Source organism: Mastigoproctus giganteus, chromosome 13 (genome assembly GCF_048544385.1).
Source record: "Mastigoproctus giganteus isolate SK-2022 chromosome 13, ASM4854438v1, whole genome shotgun sequence".
NCBI lineage: Eukaryota > Metazoa > Arthropoda > Arachnida > Uropygi > Thelyphonidae > Mastigoproctus > Mastigoproctus giganteus.
In genome coordinates, this window is record NC_143587.1 from 39,052,254 (window position 1) to 39,071,869 (window position 19,616).

Sequence of the window (19,616 nt, forward strand, 5' to 3'; positions counted from 1 at the left end):
ACTTACAGCTGAACATGTCTCAGGCTAAGAGAATGAAAATAAACAGCTCTCAGCCTACTGTTCCTCTTTTTTTTTGGTGGTACATTCGTTATCATCACAACCCGTTGGAAAATTATCCCCTTTCTTAGTTCAGAAGACTATAGAGTCCATGGTTGGATCACCAAAAATGATAAAACGATTACAATCAGGTGATCTCTTAGTAGAAACCTCACTAAGTCATCAATCTGAGAAATTTGCTAAAAACAAAAACTTTTGCAGGACTACCAGTTGAAATTACCCCACATAATTCCCTGAATACATCGAAAGGTGTTATTACCGAATGGGACCTTTTGACTGTTTCAGAGGAAGAACTACTGCGCGAGCTAACAGAACAACAAGTGATACATGTTAGGAGGATAATGATGAAGAAAGACGGAATTCTCATTCCAACCCAATCAGTAATTCTCACCTTTAACAATCCTTCTCTTCCCCATTCAGTTAAAGCAGGATATTTAAATTGCAAAATCCGACCATATATACCAAATCCAATAAGATGTTACAACTGTCAGCGATACGGACACTCTCAGGTGACATATCGCACTCTGTGGATCAAAAGACCACAATCAAGCAAACTGCACATCTGCTACACCACTCTTTCCTAATTGTCAGGAAAATCATCCTGCTTTTTCAAAGACATGCGGAATGTGGGTATTGGGAAAGCAAATTCAAAAATACAAAGTAGAAAATAAAGTGTCTTATACGGAAGCAAGAAAACAGATACTTGCAACCAAACCTTCACGTTCCTATGCTTCAGCAGTGAAACGACAGCAAACTATAGCCACTCGAACGGAGGTATCAATACCTCTAAATCAAATTATAGACTGGGGTAAAGTAATATTGATGACAAAAACAGTTTCACAAGAAACATCCAGTGCTAAAAAGCAGGATACTTCCGTGCCTGGAAAGCAGAAATCAGAAGTAACATCTTCAAAAACAAAGCAAACGGCATCTAGTAAACTGTGTGAACAGAAATAAACAAACATAGACCAAATGGATACTGATGAACAGAGAGAGAACGTACTAGAACTACACCCTGCAGAAGATATTGATACAGCTCGTCCTAATTTTCCGAAGAAAGATAGACCCAAATATGATAAACGAAAAAACTCAAAAGCGCAGTCAGATTCAACAAATCGTCCCGAGACCTAAATAATGCAACGTATTATTATACAATGGAACTGTCGTGGTTTACGTGGAAAATTGGATGAAATAAAAGATATTATTCAGCAGTATAAACCGACCTGCATTTGCCTTCAGGAGACCCATCTAACACTTCTCAATCTTCACCCACATTTCAAAATTATACACTTTTCCGGAGAGACAGGAATGATAACAGAACTGCCAAAGGAGGAGTGGCAATTTTGGTGAATACTCATATACCAGCTAAGCAAACAACATTAAGAACCAACTTAGAAGCAGTATCAGTAAGAATAGCCATTGGAATTTCTATCACAATCTTGTCCATTTATCTTCCACCAAATATCCCTCTCTCCAGATCGGAATTAAACGATCTTACTATGCAGCTTCAACCTCCCTATTGCCTTATGGGAGATATGAATGCCCATCATCATTTGTGGGGATCTGCTCACATAGACAGTAAAGGTAATATAATCGAAACTTTCATAGATGATCAACAACTGAATTTACTGAATACCGGATCTCACACTTATATCAGTTTGGGTACAGGTATCACTTCTGCAATAGACTTAACAATATGTTCTCCATCAATTTATCCTAGTATAGAATGGTTCGTGTTGAATGATCCTTACAACAGTGATAATTTTCCGATAGTATGTTCCATACAGACACAATCGACTCTTACAGAAGGAACCAGAACAGTGTGGAATTTTAAAAAAGCTAATTGGAGTAAATATATGCAATTAATCAAACTGGATAAGCAATTAATAGAATCCCTGCCAATAGATGATGCTGTCTTATATATCAACGATCAACTATTAGAAGCTTCCAAGCTACAATACCTCAAATAAGTAAGGCAAGGCAGGCACGGTACAACTCTTGGTGGAATGCAGAATGTGCAACAGCAAAAACGAAACAAAATCGTGCATGGAATAGATTCCGAAAATATCCAACTACCCTCAATTTGATTGCATATAAAAAAGCCAAAGCTGAAGCGAGGAGAATTCAGGAAAAAGCAAAGAAAAATTCTTGGATTGTGTTTGCTTCCACACTTACTAGGAACTCAAGTCCTGGTTTGGTGTGGAAAAAAATTTGGATTTTAAGTGGAAGATATCCAAGCACACACAATCTCCAATCTTCCATTGGAAAGGGCAGGACGTTTTTGCAACAGAGCAGATATCAGAAATTCTGGCTGACTCTTTTGCTTCCATATCAGCAGTTACAAGCTACAACACTGACTTTCAAAAATATAAAGAGCAAGCTGAACGGAGTAAGTTGAATTTCTCTACCAAGACATCTCATCCCTATAATCTACCATTTCTAAAAGAGGAATTACTTGCAACCATTAAAAAATTGCCTAATAGTGCACCAGGTCTCGATGGCATTTATTATACTATGATCCAACACCTAAACTCTGATTGTCTGGAAATCCTACTAGCTCTATATAATAGAATTTTTCTGAATAACCTGTATCCATCCATATGGCGGCATGCAATTGTCCTTGCATTTCCCAAACTCGGAAAAGATCCTTCCTATACATATAATTATCACCCGATTTCACTGACCAGTTACTTAGGGGAAATCCTTGAACGAATGGTGCATAATAGACTTACGTGGTTGCTGGAAAAAGATAATGTTTTATCACCCCACCAATTTGGATTTAGAAAAAAATAGATCGACACTTGATCTATACGTCAAAGTGGAAACAAATACAGTATTAGAAACTCATTTATAAGAAAGCAGCATATGATGATGGTAAATCTAGATCTTGAAAAAGCTTTTGACACAACATGGAGATTCGAAATTCTACAAGATCTATTTCAATTAGGATACAGAGGACAACGTCTACAATTTATAGAAAAATTCCTTGCTGACAGAACATTTCAGGTACGATATAAAGGCTGTTTATCTACAATATATATACAACAGGAAGGGGTTCCCCAGGGCTCAGTATTAAGTGCAACCCTGTTTGCACTGCGTGTGAACAATATCACAAAGGTTATACCACCATCATTGGAAATCTATATGTATGCAGATGATATTTCCATTTCATTTCAATCACAAAACATGAACACAATAGAATGACAGCTCCAATTATCCATAAACAAAATGGAAGTATGGACTAAAAATAATGGATATAGAATATCTGAGAAAAAATCAGCTGCTATACACTTCTGTAAAATGCGTGGTCTTCATCCTGAACCGGTCTTATACTTAAATAAAATTGCTCTACCTGTTGTTCAAAATTTCTCCTTCTTGGGCTTAACATTAGATAGAAAACTAAACTTTCATGAACATATACTAAGACTTCGAACTAGTTGCCTCTTAAAACTTAATATCTTGTGCACAGTATCTTCAATGGCCTGGGGAGCCGACAGGTCCACATTATTACTATTATATAAAACTTTGATTAGATCTCGTTTGGATTATGAATCTCCTATATATGCTTCAGCAAGAAGGAGGATCTTACGTCGCCTAGATACCATTCACCATAATGCTCTCCGCATAGCTCTAGGAGCATTTAGAACTTCACCAATTTACAGCCTGTATGCGGATGCATCGGAACTCCCACTGCACCTTCGACGAGATTATCTACGGTGCATGCATGTGGCAAAAATATACAGTCAGCCATCACATCCAAATTGGTCCATTATTCACGATCCACCATGGACAAGGAATTATGATTCCAAGCCAAATGAAAATAAAGCAGTAGGACTGCGTCTCAGACACTTAGCTCAATTTTGGGAAATACATTTCCAGCACATTTCTGCAGTAGATATAAACTCAGAACCTCTTGGATTCCGACTGTGCCTTTGTTCATATCACATCTTACAAACAGGAATAAAAAAGAGATTTCTCCAATTGTTATACAGAAGCTTCATGCACTGCACAGTTTTGAAAATAGAAACAGTCATCAGATTTACATGGATGGTTCAAAATCGAACAACTCAGTAGGTGCCGCAGTAGTTTTACCGGAATATATTATATCTGTCTACTTGCCTCATGTTTGCAGTATTTTCACAGCAGAATTATATGCTATTAAACTAGCACTGGATGATATTACCAAGCATCAACTTCTACCTGCTCTAATCTATACTGACTCCCTTAGTTCAGCAGCAGCTTTACAGAACAGCAAATATTCCTCAAATTCCTTGATTCAGCATATCAAAAAACAACTGAGTTTTGCATAAAGCAAGAAAACAAGTGTCTATCTGTTGGATTCCCAGCCATGCTGGAATCCCAGAAAATAATCATGCAGACCAAGCCGCAAAAAATCCAGATCTTAATATACAAGATAACTTTCAGTTTGTGCCATTTACAGACCTTTGGAGGGATCAATCATGCAATAAACTTTGCAGAATAAAAAAAGATCTGTTTGTGGCATTCTAGCTCACGTACAAATAGATAGGAAGAAGTTATATTAACAAGACTGCACATTGGGCATACCTTCCTCACTCACAAACATTTACTTTTAAGAGAAGATCCCCCGCTCTGTTCTGTCTGTCAGATACAACTTACAGTAAGGCACATCCTGATTGATTGTCCAACCTATTCAGCTGTTCGTACCACATCCTTCCAATCATTAGCAAACTTGCAAGCTCCTCTAACCCTCTCTCATGTACTTGGTGACAAAGCAAACCTAAGTGAGCTCTTTATATATATTAAACATCTAGGAATAATAAATACACTCTGATATATCCATCCTAAATCATTAAAATGAACGTAATGACACTGACAGACACATTGGCCACATTTGCCCTTATGTCGTGAAACTTTCATACCAACAACAACAACTAATAAACTCAACTGGTGAGCAGAGGAATTGCTTGCTGCATAATCTGCTCTGATTGGTATAAAATGTGTGCATGTAGGAAAAAAGAGCATGAATATGGGAATTAGAGTAGATTATCATAGCTGGTATGATGATCTAATATGATAGAAATAATAATGAATTCAAAAGTTAGTGAAGAATATGTTTTGCTGAAGCATCAAAAAATATTCTTCAAAAGATATTTTTCTTTTAGCTAAAGAACAAAATCAGAAGGAGGAAGAAGAGGAGGAAAGCAGCTCTTCTGAATCAGAAGAGGAAAGTCATGCCCGGGTGCTTGTGCCAAAAGCTGATAATGAAACTTTTAGCTCCTTCTTTGAGTCTGTGAAATCTATGCAGACAAAAGAGGAAAGAGTGGAAATCAGTGATGATGCATTCAAACTGATGACTTCAGAATCTCATCAATTGTAAGTATTTATTTGCTAAGCTAAAATTTTTGAATACACAGATGTTTAATTTTTAAAGTTTTAGGTGCTATATATCAATTCCTTTTGAACTACCAGTCTGATTATCTAGACCAGTGCTTTCCAAACATTTTTGATGTTGACACACTACATGTGCAAGAAGTAATTTGATATCCCACCCTTTTATGTTTCTTGACGATAAATGAAACTTGTGCAACTTCTTTTTTTGCTTCAAGCCAAAAACATCTCATTGAGATGGTGGGGGGGGATTTGCATTAACAAATACCCACACTCCCTTTCTAATAATCAAAAGATATACAAAAATTATATTATTTTATTATCTAAAAACAAATTAATAACAAAACCATTTATATATTTGATTATAAACACCATTTCTTGTCCAATTTTTTTGTTGTTTTTTGATTTATTTTCTGTTAATACAAAGATTTTTAGCTGCCTTCACTCTACTTAATGCAATGTATTATAATTGTCCATGTGGAAAAACATGGTGATGTTAAGTCAACACCAACCTTAGATAATGTTTGACCTTGTTTTTGTTTATTGTAATATTAAAAGCCTATTTCACAGGAAACTGTGTTTGTTTAAAAATAAAGTTATATTCCCATTAATTTGAATAAATATGAATCCATGGAATATATGATTTCGATCCAGCTCTCTCACCTGTGACATGTTCACAAACCAAACATTTCTTCCTTATTTCCACTACACATAAAGTCTTGTACCATTACATATTCCATTTCTTATATTTAAGTTTCTTAAAATCATAATTTCATTTATCTTTAATAGTAGTTTATGCAGAGGTAAACCTGAAGGCTCCAGAGAATAAGTGTTTCAGATGTTACTGAGTTGTATTCTTCAGCATTACAACTATCTGGCATAATTTGGTCTGAACTATTTTTAATTCTCCTGGAATAATTTCGGATAAAATTTTTTCGTTAAACTTAACAGTATTATTTGTTGTAGCTAAAAATGTTTGTTGCACATTTTCGCCTTTTACCACTTTATCATTACCGATGTCTAAATGCCACTTTGCAAATTCAACTTCATCTGGATTTACACGCACCTTTTGAAGCACATTGGGTTATACTTTTTCAAAAATACTTTTTATACTTCCCCTTGGGTTATACTTTTTCAAAGTATAACCCAAGGGGAAGAGGGCGAGTGGATAGAAGTATATAATTAAATATACTTTTTCAAAGTGAAACCCAAGGTGCTTCAAAAGGTGCTTGTTATACTTTTTCAAAGTATAACCCAAAATTTTTCCAAAGTGGTTATACTTTTACAAAATATAACCACTTTGGAAAGCTCTGATCTGGATTATTAATTTTAGTTTTCAAATTAACTTCTAGCTCATGGTGTAAATTATTATGCTTCATTGAATACTCAGGTATAACTATTAAGTTAGAGGAGTTTACAGCTAATCATTTTGACAATAAATACAATTGTTAACTCTATTTAGTAGTTATGTAGGCTTAGTCAACTCAAATGCATGTGCTACTGTACTCACCCTCCCAACACTTGACCACTTGGCTACATCAGGTCACTTATACAGGGTGTCTCAAAAATATTGGTACCAATGTTTAGGGGAGGTAGGTAACATTTAAAGGAATGTGAATCGCATAGGAACCCATAACCGGAAACATCACTGTAAGTCGGTAGACGGCACTGTTCATCAGTTCGCGAGAGGGAAAATTTCTGGTTTACTCATTCAAGCAGTAGTCGCCACATGAAGAGCATGCATCAATATACAAACTGTGAGCTGGCAGACATGCACCTAGTGTATGGATTAACAGAGGGCAATGGACGAGCCGCTCAAAGAATTTATGGAGAACGCTTCCCAGACAGACATGTACCGGACCACTGTTTGTTTGCATGTGTGCATCAAAATTTGTGTGATTATGGGCCATTTAGAGGTAACAGGAGTAGTACAGGCAGACCACGTTCGACGCCAACTCCTGCCATAGAAGAAAGTGTGTTGAATGCCGGCCAGAATAGTCCTACTACCAGCACACGTGCTGTTGCCTCTGCCTTAGGAGTATCTCGTTGCAGTGTACAGCGTGTCTGGCACAATGATTCCTTATACCCCTTTCATCTCCAAAGGGTTCAGTTACTGCTCCCCCAAGATCATCCTGCACGTGTGGCTTTTGCGCAGTGGTTTTTCCAAGAAAGAGTTTAAGACTTGAATTTTCCAACCTATGTTTTGTTCACGGATGAGGCTTATTTCACTCATGAAGGCTTATTCAATCAGCACAATGTTCATGTGTGGGCTCACGACAACCCACACGGCGTGCGCCCCCATGCAGCACAACATCGCTTTGCAATAAATGTGTGGGCAGGTATGGTCGGTGACTGCTTAGTCGGCCCATACCTGTTACCATTCCGCATGAACTCCGCTAAATATCGGATCTTTCTTGAACAAGTTCTACCATGGTTACTTGACGATGTTCTAGAAAATGTGAGATGCAACATTTGGTTTCAACATGATGGGGCACCTGCCCATTATGAAAGGTGTGTTCGTGACCATTTGAACAGGCGTTTTGGGCGTCGATGGATTGGTCATGGTGGACCCTTTGCCTGGCCCCCACACTCACCTGATTTATCGAGCCTTGATTTCTTTCTGTGGGGGCCCTCAAATCTATCGTGTATGACTCGCCTGTGAAGATGGAAATGGATCTCGTGGTGAGACTCGTCTGCGCTGCTGCTACTGTCAAAGAAACTCCAGGTGTGTCCGCCAATCTATGCTGCGTTGGTGTCACACATGCATCACATCTCATGGTGGAACCTTCGCGCATCTGTTGTAACATCATGAAATGCATCCATCTCGTACTCCATTGTTAATAGCATATTAGCATATTTTTGGAATTAGCATAATTTTTGGAATTCTATGAACTGTGAGGGAATAGTACAGAAATAGAAAAAACACATGTATGGAAATATGTAATTTAATAGGTAGATTATGTATTTTAATAGTTACATGTATCACAAAAATAGTAAAAAATCCATTATTTGAACAATATAACAATTGGTTAATTTTAAACTAAACTAATTATAACATTAGGTATGTCATAGTACACTGCAAAAATTCAAAATGAATGTTTATGCAATCTTCAGAATCAGTCACGTTGGGATAATTAATTACTAAGAAACTGTAATATTTACAACACAGTATGTAAATTATTAATAAGAAATATTATGCGCTATACCTCTTAGATAATTAACAATATCACCTCGTTCATCGTATGCACTAACAAGCCTTTTAATTTGTTCATCACAATCGCGATACTTCTTTTTTTTTTTTGTTGCCTGGATCACTTCCACTTAAATATTGTTCAATGCGCATTTCATTAATACTTTGTTCTTTTTTAATGCAATCGATAAATTTCCAAATGTTGGGATGATAAACAGCGACTTGTTCCTCAAATCCTCTATGCCACCCTTCAACAGAATTATTCGTTCTTAGTAATCCTTCAAGAACAAGCTGGCATACGTTCCACATTTCATGGGAATACTTTGGTGGTCAATGAAGATGTTGTCTGGTTGGGCGTCCAATCCATATATCCTCAAAATAATCAACTTCTTCGCGATTATGGAGGAAAAACACCATTTTCACACAAATGTTCAAAAACGACCGTCACAATTGGAGTGGGCACAAATGCAATTGCTGTCAAAATTCGCATATTTAAAGCAGAATTAGCATCAGTTTCATAACATTGTTTCAATCCATTATTCTGAATGGAACGAAAAATACATTGTGAAAAGTGGAAAGAACAACCCCATTGCAAAGCGTCAGGAAAAACTCTTCTGCAAGCATTCATCATTGCCATCACAAAATCTATAGTTATTGATTGCGGGGACATAGCCGGTTCCAATACTTTCAGCTGCTGTAGTAAAGATACATACTTTTCCTCAGACTTGTTAGGCAATAATGCATAAACTAATGGAAGCGATATTTTGTCCTTGAATCCATGTATTGTATACAGCAGATAAAAAAAAAGTAAGGGAACAGTTTTGAAAGTCCTATCGGCATACCAGTGTTCACTTCACGCTAACAACTGCAAATTTCTTTTCGTACTGAAAATTAACATACGATTGGCTCGCGTCCAGAATCAAATTGTAGAAACAATTCTCCATTGCACGATGTTTTATATTCTTCTGTAAAAATTGTCTCTACGATGCGTTGGAAGAACTGGGCCATCAAAATTTCGATTTCTTATATTTCGGATCGTTTGTTTCATTGTATCTACACTTGGAAGCTTAGGGGCTGCTGCTTGGCTACAGATTCTCGAAACATTTGAAATAATACTATTGAGGCATATTATTTGTTGTTTCTGCATAAGTTCAAATGGTATCAAGAAGTTGTGCTGCCTGAATTCCTGCTGCATCTCCACAATGATTATGCTCCTTCCATGTTTTAACGATGGTGTTATCTACCGTAGTAACTCGAACGGCACATTTGGTTTTTACGTAATTTTGACACTTCCAATGAATTTTTATTTCATTTTTCCTGTCTTTATAAAACAAATGTCCACTAAAGCACAATTTCAGTTTTCCTTTTCCTGATTTCAAAAATTCCACCGACGTGATGCGTTCACAAACTCAAAAGTATGAAAAATAAACTCAAAATAAGAAAATGTTGTGATTGTAAGAGATTATAAATATATAAGTACCTCCCTAATCGGCATGCCCTACCCCTACTCCCCTAAAACATGCTATTTAAGTTAAAGGAATTAAGTAGGTACGTACCTAATTCCAATTTTGGAAAATAACAGGCAATTAAATTAAAGCACCTACAATGGTATGTATTTCTAGGAAATGTATACTTCCATTAGTTTATGCATTATTGCCTAACAAGTCTGAGGAAACGTATGTATCTCTACTGTAGCAGCTGAAAGTATTGGAACCGGCTATGTCCCCGCAATCAATAACTATAGATTTTGAGATGGCAATGATTGAATGCTTGCAGAAGGGTTTTTCCTGACGCTTTGCAACGGGGTTGTTTTTTCCACTTTTCACAATGTACTTTTCATTCCATTCAGAATAATGGATTGAAACAACGTTATGAAACTGATGCATAATTTTGCTTTAAATATGCGAATTTTGGCAGCAATTGCATTTGTGCCCCTCCAATTGTGACGGTCGTTTTTGAACATTTGTGTGAAAATGGTGTTTTTCCTCCATAATCGCAAGAAGTTGTTGATTATTTTGAGGATACATGGATTGGACACCCAACCAGACGCCATCTTCATCGACCACCAAAGTATTCCCATGAAATGTGGAACGTAGGCCAGCTTGTTCTTGAAGGATTACTAAGAACGATTAATTCTGCTGAAGGGTGGCATAGAGGATTTGAGGAACAAGTCGCTGTTTATCATCCCAACATTTGGAAATTTATCGATTGCATTAAAAAAGAACAAAGTATTAACGAAATGCACATTGAACAATATTTAAGTGCAAGTGATCTGGGGAACAAAAAAATGAAGTATTGTGATGAATGAATTAAAAGGCTTGTTAGTGCATACGATGAACAGGTTGATATTGTTGATTATCTAAGAGGTATGGTGCATTATATTTCTTATTAATAATTTACATACTGTGTTGTAAATTTTACAGTTTCTTAGTAATTAATTATCCCAACGTGACTGATTCTGAAGATTGCAAAAACATTCATTTTGAATTTTTGCAATCTACTATGACATACCTAATGTTATAATTAACCAATTGTTATATTGTTCAAATAATGTTTTTTTTTTACTATTTTTGTGATACATGTAATTATTAAAATACATAATCTACCTATTAAATTACATATTTCCGTACATGTGTTTTTTTTATTTCCATACTATTCCCTCTCAGTTCCTAGAATTCCAAAAATATGCTAATCATAGCTTAAGGCAGAAACTTAAATAAAAAATAACTTTTTATGATTTGACCAAACACGTCTCATTGCTTCTAGATGGTAAAATGTGAAAAACTGACGCGGCGGTAAATTGCTGGCGATAAACTTTCCTAGACTTGTTCAAAATGATGGATGCTACAGATATACGTATCAAGCAAAGAGTGGTGATTGAATTTCTTACGAAGGAAGAAGTGATGCCTATCGAAATGCATATGAGTCAAAAATGTTTATGATGAATGTTTATGAAAAATGCTTTTGAATGGAGTCTAACAGCTTGAGAGAGGTTTTGGGACATCACCCCAAGTGTGGGTAAAATATTGCATGGTAGAGCAGATTTGAGATTTGTACAGAGTAAATAATTGTACTTTTCTGTACACACACACACTGCCCTACCATTAATATCCAGACACCTGCCTTTAGACAAAAAAAAAAAAAGCTTTTATTGTGTCATTTAATATTTTGTGCTGAAACATTTTGCTTTTATGACAGCCTTCAATCTTCTCGGCATACTCTCAACCAGCTTTTTATAAATGTCAGGTGATATGTTCTCGTTTCTCCACTTGACTTTTAACACAGCCACCAGTTCTGCCTTGTTCTCGATGTGCACGTACCCGACGATCCAATACATCCCAAAGATGCTCGATAGGGTTCAGATCAGGACTCTGAGCTCGCCAATCCACCTTTTCCACACCCACATCCTCATACTACTCTGCCATGTCCCAAGCAGTATGGTATGGTATGGTGCGTTGTCTTGCTGATACAGGTATGGGCCTTCCCCCAAGAATTTCCATAATGTTCTAAGTGCATAATTGTCCAGGATGTCCTGGTATTGCACAGCATTCATGGTTTTGTCGATAGTGACTAACAGGCTAAGCCAAACCATGAAAAGCAGCCCCATACCATGACACTGCCTCACCAAACTTCATTGTTGGGAGGATACGACCAGGAAGGAACTGTTCTCCTGGCATTCGCAACACCAGGAACAGCCATCAGACTGGTAGTGTGCAAACCTCGACTCATCTGTCCATAGGTCTGTTTTCCACTGCTTTACAGTCTAGGGTTCACACTCCTTACACCATGTTAATCAGCATCTAGAATTTGTTGAGGTGATCAATGGCTTGTAAACAGCTGCACGACCATTGTAACCCATATCATGGAGTGTCCTTCGTATTGTACTAGTACTGACATTAGTCCCAATATTCTCACAGAGGGTTTGTGTAACTTATGACAAGGGCAAATTACAATTTGTGTGCACAGTTCTTTGCAGAGTTCTCTTGTCCCATTCTGTTAGTTTTCTGGGTTTACCAGGCCGTTTCTTGGCAGATTCAGTCCCATTCCTCTTCCATTTGCATATGATGATACTTACTGTTGACCCAGGGATCCCCAGAGTGACTGCATTGTCTAATACAGAATGCTTGCATATGTGGCATCCTACTATCATTACACGATGGAAGTCTTAATTCTGTTGAATGTCATCTTGCATGCCCACTTTTGCAATTGTCTGTTCAATGCCAAGTGTGCATATTTATAGCAGGTTCTGTGATGTGTTACATGCATAGGACCTGTTTCCACATCCAAGGAGAGGTGTCTCGATATTAATGGTAGGTTCTGCAGTCTGTGGTGGTCTCCTCTGTACATCATTATTATGTATATATATATAAAAATGAAATGAAAATAAAACTTATGCCAGTAGCATGGCAAAACAGTAGAGTGAAAATAAATTAAACTTAAAAAATCAAACCAGTAGGGAGGAAAGAAAGGTAACAAGACTAAAGATGTAGCAGAAACGCTCAAAAATAATTTGGAAAATCTAAATAAAGAATAATAAATTAAAGTTAAAAGCCAATTACATATGATGGATACCAAGTCCAAATGGGTTATAATGGTCAGTCTTTTTTTTTTTTTGTTTATTTATTTTGGTTTTATTTTATTGTAGTTAGTTTAAGTCTCTATTTGCGATATTTCATGCAATTTGGACTTCGTCATGGAGGGCGAAGGCAAATTCTTATGTATTTGGCTTTTAAATTTAATTTATTATTCTTTATTTAGATTTTCTAAATTATTTTGGACTGTTTCTGCTACAATATCTTTAGTCTTTATTACCTTTCTTCCCTTCTCTCCCTACTGGTTTGATTTTTTTACATTTAATTTTCACTGTTTTTGCTCTACTGTTTTGCCGTGGTACTGGCATAAGTTTTATTTTAATTTTATTTTTTAGTTTCATATCATTTTAGTTTTATATTTCAAGCATCATGTAGAAGAATATGTAATTTTCTGCCTCTGGTGTTTTCTTTACCATTTTATTTTTACTTTCTTTCATTAATGATTCTGTTTTTAACCGTTGTTCATTATTTAAATATATGCGTGTGTGGGTGTATCCCAATATAGGATATCAAAATTATTTTTTGCATCCAGTTCCTTTGTGACCACATCATAGTATCCAATCAGATTGGTCAGACAAGATTTCCCCTTAACAAACCCATGTTGTGTCTGAACTATAACTGCAGTCTTGTCTAGATGATCCTGGATTACTTTTTTTAACCAGTGACACCATTATTTCACCTGAAACAGATGTTAAACTAACAGGTCTGTAATTACTCAGCAGATTACGAGAAATCTTTGGCAAAAGATGCTAAGAAAAACAGCAAGGATTTCTTTACTTATATAAATTCTAAAAGGAAGGGGATGAATCTGATTGGTCCACTTGATATTGATGGTTCGACTGTTGATGATCCTGCTCAGATAGCAAACAAACTGAATGAGTATTTTGCATCTACATTCACACATGAGGAGTTATTAAGGTTTGAAAATGGCAGAAGGTTATCAAATTGTAGCAGGATACTTAATGATTTTGTAATAACTGAGAGCAAAGTGGAAGAGAAACTGAAGTTAAACGTAAGAAAAGCAGCTGGGGTGGATGGGATCTATCCAGTTATATTAAAGGAGGCGGCAAAGCAACTAAGCAAACTCTTAACCATAATTATGAGAGCATCCTTGGACTCAGGGGAGGTTCCCACGGACTGGAGATGTGAAAATGTATCCCCAATTCACAAAGGGGGATTGAAGGGTGACACGAGTAATTACAGACCAGTTAGTTTAACTTCTGTTCCGAGTGAAATAATGGAGTCACTTGTTAAAGTTGCATTGCAGGATCATCTAGACAAGACTGCAGCAATAATTCAGACACATCATGGGTTTGTTAAGGGAAAGTCTTGTCTGACAAATTTGATAGGATATTATGATGTGGTTACAAAAGAACTGGATGCAAAAAAATAATTTTAATATCATATATTTGGATTTCAGGAAAGCTTTTGACACTGTTGCGCATGGAAGACTATTGTACAAATTTGAGCAGAATGGTATTAAGGGTAAGTTGCTACAGTGGATAAAAGGATGGTTGAGTGGGAGAAGACAGAGGATGGTAATTAATGGGTGCTGCTCTTCGTGGACTAATGTTATTAGTGGAGTCCCACAGGGTTCGGTGTTGGGTCCTCTGTTGTTTTGTGTATTTATCAATGATATTGATGAAGGTATATCAGGCTTAGTGTCAAAGTTTGCAGATGATACAAAGGTTGGCAGGGTTGTTAATGACAGTAATGGCAGTGTGGTACTGCAACAGGATCTAGATAATTTGGGCAGATGGGCTAAGAGGTGACAACTGAAGTTTAACCTTGACAAATGCAAAGTACTGCATATAGGTAGAAGTAACCCCAGAGAAACATACCAACTGTGTGGTACTACACTTAAGGTGGTAGAAAATGAAAAAGACCTGGGAGTAATTGTGCAGTCAGATATGATGTTTTCTGAGCAATGCAGACAGGCTGCTATGGCAGATCATGGGGTTTTGTCAATGATATATAGGAATTTTGCTAGCAGGGAAAAGGAGGTGATTGTCCCTCTGTATAAGGCAATGGTCAGGCCACGCCTTGAGTACTGCGTACAGGTCTGGAGGCCTCATTTTAGGAAGGATGTAGATTTGCTTGAACGTGTACAGAGAAGGGCAACAAGATTGGTGAGAGGAATGAAGGGATCCTCTTACCAAGAGAGGCTTAAGTTCTGCAAATTGCAGTGGCTGGAGACTAAGGCAACTGCGCGGTTATCTGATTGAGGTGTATAAAGCCTTGAATGGATTGAGCACGCTGAATTCTGATGGGATCTTTCCACTTGTTCAGATTACGGACCTAAGGGGGCATAAATTCAAATTATGAAAAGACAGATGTAGAATAGATGTGCGGAAATTTGCCTTTAGCCAGCGGGTGGCTAATTGCTGGAACAAACTTCCGTCTGTCATTGTGGAAGTTGATAGGTTAAATAAATTTAAGGAGGAACTGGACAGGCATTTGGAGGGAATGGTTTTTTTTTTTTTTTTTTTTTTGGCTGATGCTGCATAAGCTCATTCACTTGCTTTCTTGCATCACATGCCACTACTACTACTATTTTTGTATCCCTTTGATCCCCTTTGTGAATTGGTGATGCAATTGCAATTCTGCAGTCTGTGGTGGCCTCCTCTTAATCCAGGGCTGCCTTCATAATTATGGCTGTGGTTACATCCTTTGCAGCCCTCCTTAATAATAACTGGATAGCGCCCCATCCACTCCTGGTGCCTTTCTTTTCTTATGTTTAGCTTCAATTTCTCCTCCACTTTGCTCTAATTTATTACAAAATCATATATATATATATATCCCAATTCTGGGTAGACAAACTTACCAGCATTCTGGTTGGTGTGTTACATGTGCTAGCAGAAAAATTAATTCTCCCAGACCTAAGTTACACATAGATGGTCACACTGCTGTACCATTTTGCATGTCACAGAGCCCCAGATTGCATTCACACAGTGTAACAGGACATTGTATGAACCATGCATGGTGCACCATACTTTGGGTACCTTCCAGGGACTTCACTGGGCAGAGTTTGAGTATTTTTCCCATAGTTCAGATTTGTCATCCTGAGGCTTCAATAGTTTTGGGGGAAAGTGGTAGATAGGTAGAGATTATTTTGAGAAATTATTGATCTCTTGGTGAGAAAATCTTTTTATTTCACTTGACATAGTGTGGGTGGCATCTTTTTATTTGTGTATTTTGGAAACAGTAATTATTGTGTAATTAATGGCAGTTATTTCACAATTTGTTTAAAGATTTTATATGTAGTATTTGTTTTCATGAACCTTTATTTAAAGGTTATCACAAAAGAAGAATATAAGGATACAAAGGAGACATGTTGCATCTCGTAATCCTATTAAAGCTTTATCATCACGTACAGATTTGCAGCAAGAATACCTAGAACACTGCACAGGAGTTGCTGAAAAGGAGGTTCGAAGGATCAAAGTGGAACAGTGTAAGCATTTTAAATATTTCAAATAGAATCATCTTGCCCTCCAGTTTTACAATGGCTTTGTAGTGAATTGTTCTTTGTACTCGTTGGCATAAATATTTTTTTCATGATTGGTGTGTCTGCTATACTGCTTTTGTGTTGGCCAAACATGATCACAAATGTGATGTTCTTGACTGAAAATTTACAAGGGTTTTGATAACCATCTTAAAAAAATGCTAAAGGACCAAAATTACTTGAGCATTTTTTAACTATGTTTAAGAGCAATTGATTTTATATCATTTGTTCTTAAACAAAACTACTATTATTATTAGTAAAAAAAAAATTTCAGCTGTTTCTTCTCGTAATACTTTGCAACATTCTTCCAAGCAATAGAATTGTTATTAAAAACCAGAGGCTAACTCTTGACTAATAAATAACTGCTGGTTTCATATCTTCCAGTCATACAAAACTTTACTTCTCATCAGTGCATGTGTTAATCACAAAATGTAAACGATTGCAGTGATTATGTTAATTACAGTATATACCTTAATTTGTCAGTTGACAAAGGACTTAACATTATGGGCTTTATCATTCAATAATTGAAATGCAGAATTGGAATTTTGGGAGTACAATGTGTACAGAAAGGATAGACGGTAGGAAGGGAGCAGGGGTTATGCTGTTAGTTAAGAAACACATGAAATCTAAGGAAATGCATCCAGTTGACATGGGCGGGCAGTGCTATGTTGAGTCAGTTTGGTGTTATATAAACACTGGGGAAGGGAAAACGAAAGTAAGAGTGTGTATAGGCCTAATGACTCTGAGTACAACAAACAATTGTGCAGAGAAATAGTGGGCCAGTAAATCAGAACATCTCTTAATGGGGGATTTTTAACTTTCCAGATATTGACTGGAACTTGTGGGTTGGTCACTCGCACACTAGCAAGACTTTTGTGGATTTATTGGAGGATTGTTTTCTACAGCAACATGTTCGAGAGGCAACCAGAGGGAGTAATACCCTTGGTCTGATTATCAGCAGTGATTATTCATGAATTAAGAATTTGCAGATAAAGGAACCACTAGGTGACAGTGATCACAGTGTACTGATGTGAGATTTACTTAAAGATGTAACTACCATCAAGGGTAAAGGGAAGGGTTTTGCTTTCATAAAGGTGACTACAGTGGTCTCAAACAGTTTTTAAATTCTATACAGTGGAATCAACTGAAGATAATAAAAACAGTGAATTCTAAATGGGCTGCCTTCAAGGAATTGATGTTGGAAGCTACTAGGTTTATCATACCAACTAAGAAATACTGTTCAAGATTTAGACCTAAATGGATATCAAATGAATTAATGAGGCTCATGACAGGAAAGAAAACTGCATTGGATGCATATAAATTATCAGGAGAAACAAACCTATAGTAGATATAAGCTAGTCTGTAATCAAGTCACAAAGGAGGTTGGGAAAGTGAAGGCTGATTATGAGAAATCCTTGGCAAAGGATACAAAGACATCTTTACTTATCTAAACTCTAGAAGGAAGGGGATGAATCAGATTGGTCCACTTGATATTGGGGTTCGACAGTTGATGCTCCTGCTCATGTAGCTGATAAACTGTATGAGTATTTTGCATCTACATTCACACATGAGGAGTCATTCAAAGAGGGGAATGCCAGAAGTTTATCAAACTCTAACAGGGAACCAAGGGATTTTGTGTAATAACTGAGCAAAGTGGAAGAGAAATTATTGAAATTAAACATAAAAGTGGCACCTTGGGCAGATGGACTCTATTTAGTTATATTGAAGGAGGCAGCAAGGGAAGTAAGCAAATCATTAGCCATAATTATGTGAGCATCCTTAGATTCAGGGGTGATCCCCATGGACTGGAGATGTGCAAATGTATCCCAAATTCACAAAGGGGGTGCAAAGGGTGACACAAATAATTATAGCCCTGCTATTTTAACTTCTGTTCCGGGGAAAATAATTGAGTCACTGGTTAAAGAAGTGATGCAGGATCACCTAGAGAAGACTGCGGTAATAGTTCACACACAGCATGGATTTGTTAAGAGGAAGTCTTGTCTGACCAATATGATTGGATATTACAAGGTGATCACAAAGAAACTGGATGCAAAAAATAATTTTGATATTATATACTTTGGATTTCAGGAAAGCTTTTGATACTGTTGCACATGGAAGACTGCTGTACAAATTGGAGCAGTATGGCATTAAGGGCAAGTTGCTACAATGGATAAAGGGATGGTTGAGTAGGAGAAGAGAGTAGTAATCAATAGACACTGCTCTTCATGAACTAATGTTATTAGTGGAGTCCCTCGGGGTTAAGTGTTGTGCACATTGTTGTTTTTTGTATTTATTAATGATATTGATGAAGGTATATCATATCTGGCTTAATGTCCAAGTTTGCAGATGATACAAAGGTACAGTATGTGTACAGTATGCTACTGCAACAGGATCTAGAAAAGTTAGGCAGATGGACTGAGAAGTGGCAACTGAAGTTTAACATAGACAAAAGCGAAGTAACACGTATGGGTAGCAGTAAGCCAAGAGAAACATACCAACTGTGTGGTACTATGCTCAGGTTAGTGGAGAACGAAAAAGACTGGGGTAATTGTGCAGTCAGATATGAAGTTTTCAGAACAGTGCAGACAGATTTCCAGAACAGCTCATGGTGCTTGATCCATGGTATACAGAAACTTTGCCACAATGTACACCTTGAGTACTGCATAAAGTTATGGAAGGCTCATTTTAGGAAGGATGTAGAGCTGCTGGAATGAGTACAGAGGAGGGCAACAAGATTGGTGAGAGGAACAAAGGAGTGCTTTCCAAGAAAGGCTTAAGTCTGCAAGTTTCAGCAAATGGAGACTACGAACCTGCGAGGTGATCTGATTGAGGTGTATAAGGCCTTGAATGGTTTGAGCAGGCTTAATGCCGATGGAATTCTGCTGCTTGTCAGTTTAAGAACCTG

The 19,616-nt window shown here is 37.0% G+C and overlaps 1 protein-coding gene across 1 annotated transcript in view; it reads left to right on the forward strand.

Moving 5' to 3' along the window:
- LOC150075981 (uncharacterized) overlaps positions 1–19,616 on the forward strand; it is a 701,253-nt gene that overhangs the window by 574,309 nt on the left and 107,328 nt on the right. Inside the window, 2 exon segments of the mRNA XM_090387465.1 lie at positions 5,202–5,412; positions 16,503–16,660. Of these exon segments, the coding sequence (XP_090243591.1) occupies positions 5,202–5,412; positions 16,503–16,660 (369 nt within the window).